General features: G+C 35.6%; 1 protein-coding gene across 2 annotated transcripts; it reads right to left on the minus strand.

Annotated features, from left to right (window-relative positions):
* Positions 1-456: 456 nt before the first annotated feature.
* Positions 457-4,320, minus strand: LOC109186415 (protein LIKE COV 1-like). 2 transcript variants are annotated; one of them, XM_019336383.1, is made up of 7 exons: positions 4,000-4,315; positions 3,358-3,410; positions 2,608-2,717; positions 2,163-2,330; positions 1,971-2,068; positions 1,034-1,160; positions 457-852 (listed from the first exon to the last, which is right to left on the minus strand). In XM_019336383.1, exons 1-7 carry the CDS (start codon positions 4,165-4,167, stop codon positions 779-781), a joined length of 798 nt encoding a protein of 265 aa, XP_019191928.1. In that variant the 5' UTR covers positions 4,168-4,315; the 3' UTR covers positions 457-778. The 2 variants fall into 2 exon arrangements, with proteins under 2 accessions (XP_019191928.1, XP_019191927.1); XM_019336382.1 differs by lacking the exon at positions 457-852 and adding an exon at positions 888-976 and having other exon boundaries at positions 1,007-1,160; positions 4,000-4,320.
* Positions 4,321-4,720: the final 400 nt, after the last annotated feature.

A 4,720-nucleotide genomic window follows, 5' to 3' on the forward strand; every position in this document is an offset into this window, starting at 1 on the left:
TTCCCATAGAAGGTCACAAAGAATCTATCAAGGATGCTCACTCAAGACAACATCAACTTGATTTTGTTCTTCGTAGATGCTAATGTAATACAGGGTTTTTAACGCTCATGCATCAGCAACTCAATTTTGTTCTCTATAAATGTCCATGTAGATGATCTGACAATCAACATATTGATTTTGTTTTTTTGTACAATCAAAAAAATCAATAGCTCACTTATGTTCTTTATAGATGCTCGTGTGTGCATTAAATTGCTCCCACAAAACATTCAGAAACTCAATTTAACCTATGATGTCTTATAAACAGGTTTAAACATAATAACAACACATCACAATTTACATATACCTCAAGTATAATGGTGTTTACAACTGAATAACCAATTTATTTTAACTAATAAAACCCCCTTTTATTTACAGAAGTGATGAAGTGGTATTCCGGAATTACCAGGAGAGAGACTCTTGGGAAGAAGGATCTCAACATTCAAACAGCCTATAAATAATCATGGAAGTAGTAGTATTAATCAACTATATTTCCACACAAACCCTACTTTCTCTACATTGTACACTACCAAATCTTGTTACAAAAGCAACTCAATCTAATCTAATGATTCAAAAATCAAATAAATCGGAAAAAAACTTGTGCCAATCGATAGGGTTGCAGGTGTTGGTGCTGGTGAGGTGCCCGTGCCCCAGTCTGCAACGTTTAAAAAACGTGATGGAATTCAAGGCCGTCGGCTATGTCTATTATCTTCAGTCTCAACTTCTGTCAGGTCTAACCCTATCAACTTTGAACGATTCTTTGATCCAGCGTTGATAAAATCTGGGGCATCGACATGCCACCAGATACGACAATCTCTGCAAGAAAAAACACGGCAACATATGTGTACAGTATGAATTGGGTGCCCTTATGTTCCCCAGATGGGAACCTCAGTAACAAAAGCCGAGAAGAAGCAAGGTTGAGAATGCGTGACTACAGTAGTTCAAAGTGTACTCTGTAAAAAAAAAATACTTAACCAGGTAATATAAGAACTCTTACCAATCCCTTCACGAACTGACAAGTTCGGTCTTATAACATCGTTTGCATTGACCAGGAATATATCACCAATGTAGAGATGGTTTGTAGGAACATACACACAGCATAGCTCTTCATCTCCTGAATAGTTCTGGTTTAAACAGACAAGAATCAAGCATACATAAATCTTATATAGTTATTTTCAAGTCAAGCATACATAAATAAAGCATCCCTTGGTGATTTTTAGGAAGTCTTATTTTATTATATTACATAGTATAGATATTAATAAATTACTAAATAGTGTTTTTGTTTTGAGTGTTGCTGACTCTATATTACAATGTAGTATCTGCTCATAAACTACTTTCTCAACCTAGTGAAGCACAAAGAGTCAATGCTGCCTCCACTGAGGCTCGAACCCACAACCCTCCCACATAGGGGAGTAACTTGGTGCCACTTGACCACAATTATTTAGAAACTAATAAATAGTTATTTAGAAATTACTAAATAGTATTTCCAAAAAAGAAATTACTAAATAGTTATTTAACTTATTACTCTTAGTCTTCGAATTAATTTAGGTAGTTTAATTATTTAGAGGTAAATTGGAAGGATTACTTAGCTTATTTAGCCATTCTATGAGTTGCATTTTACCCTATAAAAAGGGGACCAATTTCAACGAAAGATAAGCAGAAATTTAATCCCAAAAAGGGTCTAAGGGAGCTTTGGGTCTCAAGCAAACCCAGTATTTTCTTCTCTTCCTTTTCCAACTGTTATTCTCTATTCATTTTTTCCTTATGTTTTCTTTCCCATGACGGGAGAACATAACACTTGGTCACAGTTGAAATGATCTAAAACACTAAACAATTGAAAATCCCCCCTTAATATACAGAACGGTTTGGCATGTAAAGTGAAAACAGAATAGCTTAAATTAGGATATAAGAGAAGCATCCAAGTATTGACAAACCTGAAGAACAACAGAAGAAGTAATGAACCCAAATGCATATTCACCAATACGTGGATGCCTTATGATGGCCACTTCCTTGAAAGCCTGAGTGTTCTGATCTGGAATAAAAGAAATATGTCAGGGAATTAATGATCCACCACATATAGAAAGCCATTTGATGAAAAGACAAGAGCAGAAAATCAATAAACAGACCTGGAGATATGGCAGAACTAATTTGCTTAGAGGCATTATAGATATGACGAACAAAAGGCATTCTTTTGATGAACCATTCCCCAAGACCTAAAACAGATGCCCCCAACCATGATGACATGAATACTCCAACCAAGAAAATGAAAGTGATTGAGGTCACAAATCCGAGACCTGGTCAAGATATAGATGTAAACAAAAAAATATACTGCAGTCAAAACAGGGTATCTACCAAGTTTTCACAACATCAAACAAAAACATAAGACCAGAAAAGAAAAAAGATCCATGGTTGAAGAAAGATGTTTCAGACTCATTAATAAAATTTATACTCTGCCTTTTCAACCATATTGGTTCTTGTCTTGCATGGCAATTGTTACAAGTTAAATATCACAACAGTTTATGAGAATAAAACTAGCCACACGATCTCTTCTTGAAGGGAAAATAAGCTTACCAAATATATTGATACCAAGCTGCAGATAGATGGGGGAGAAAAAGCTATCCACAAAGTGAATAAACCACCATGTTATATAAAATGTCACTGCTATTGGAAATAGAATGACACTGCAAAGGAAGATCAGTCAGCAACTATTACCATAGATTAGCAGAACAAGTGCAAACAGAGAAGGTATTTTATAATTTGAACTACTGCAGGATACAAACAAAAACACTCATGAGAAGAAAATATCTGAGCTGCATCTCATAGAAACATGTGCAGCGTGTGATAAACCAGCTAAGATCAGCCAAGTTTCAACAGTTATTATGGATGGCAGTAAATGAAGAAAAGGTGTGAGTGAGTTAAAAGCCTAACCCAAAGTATCCGTAAAATTATGGATTTTTATCTAAAGTATCAAAACTATGAATAATAATTGCGAGCAACCTTTTAAAAGAAAAATCAATATTCAATATAGTTCATGTGCTATATTTGTTTGTTTGCAAATTTTATGTGTCTTCATGTAGGAAATTTATTGCATATGCTACAAATCCAAGAACACAGCAACATCAGACTTTATATCTCACAATACATCAATTACAGTTCTGCCTCACTTGGACAACCATAAGAATAGAAACTAAAATCTTACATTCTTACTATATGCAGAATTTATCAGACACGTTAGGAAAGACCTGCTATATACATACTTATGTAGTGTCTCACTTAAAGTATCAAACATAATTATGCATCAAAGGAAAGGAATGTTCTCACCATCCAGTCATGAATTTCTTTGAAGCCCAACTCCTAACAACTTTGTAGAAAGTCTGCAAAGATAACAGAATATACAGTTTTTGTTAGAAGTAAACGAATTTGCGTATCACAATAGCTTCCAGTAAGATCATTCAAACTGAAATGAGTAATCTAAGAAATTTGGGTATCACAATAGCTTCCAGTAAGATCATTCAAACTGAAATGAGTAATCTAACTTGCTTCTCCGTACATAATTCAATAGTAAAACCTTCCCAGACATCACCAAAACTCAAAAGTGCCTTGTTTTCCTCTTAAAAGAAAAACAAGAAACTAACAAACAAATGAATTGCGGCTTTTTCAACTTTTATACGAAAACAGGCAGCACCATAATCAATAGATCGCACTTATAAACAAAATTAAAAGTTCCCTATTCCCAATCCCAATACCCTTCATCAAACACAGCTCAAACTCCCTAATACCCCACTACCCAAACCCTAACCCTACCCCAAAGTCTGGGAAAAGAACATCTGATCAAAACAAATCAAATTATCAACCGAACTACACGCGCAAGACCAGAAGTGGGGGAAAATATTCTCTCTTTCTGCTAAAATTATGCACTTGAATACAAAAATTCTAGATTTCCGAACACACGGCGTGCTCTACCTCGCGGCCGGAATGAAGGTGGTGAGCAGACGCGGCGGAGGACGACGGCTTGGAGTCATGGTCGTCAACGCCGCCGGCGGAGACAGCCACGGGTATGAGAAGCTCCCGATCTCTTTCTCTACTGGAGTTCCCAATAGTACCCACCATCCCCGATTTGTCATCTCCCATTACTTTCCTCCGCAAACCCAATTTCAGACTCTTCTTTGCTCAGTAGTCTACAGATTTCAACAGTCTCTCTCTCTCTCTATCTCTCCCCTTTTCTCTCTCTATCCCCCCCTAATCTCTCATATATAGCTTTAGCTGTATGCACATCAATAACTAAAGAGTTTTACTTTTATTAAATGTGATTCTATAGATTATTTATATTGAACATTGTAACAAGGGGTATTGTTGGGTAGTGCGACAGGGGAGAAATTCAAGAAAACTGTTGTCAACAATTTCTATTTTTTTTTTTTTAATTTCCTTAAATTACATCATTAGACTGTCATACATAGGATTAGGACATAATCAAACGGTTTATTCAAAGATGATAATTGATAAGGAATTAGGTTGTGTTTGGTTAGTCTATGCAGCCATGCACATGTATACAAACGTTTTCGGTGAGCTGTATCCAATCATTCTTTGCCAGCTCTGCTACCCAACGCCACAGAGGGATTAAACTAATATTAATTGTATCTGAAAATATATTTTCTAAAAATTAGTAGCATCTTAGAATCTTAAA

The sequence above is a fragment of the Ipomoea nil genome, unplaced genomic scaffold (genome assembly GCF_001879475.1).
Source record: "Ipomoea nil cultivar Tokyo-kokei standard unplaced genomic scaffold, Asagao_1.1 scaffold1407, whole genome shotgun sequence".
Lineage (NCBI taxonomy): Eukaryota > Viridiplantae > Streptophyta > Magnoliopsida > Solanales > Convolvulaceae > Ipomoea > Ipomoea nil.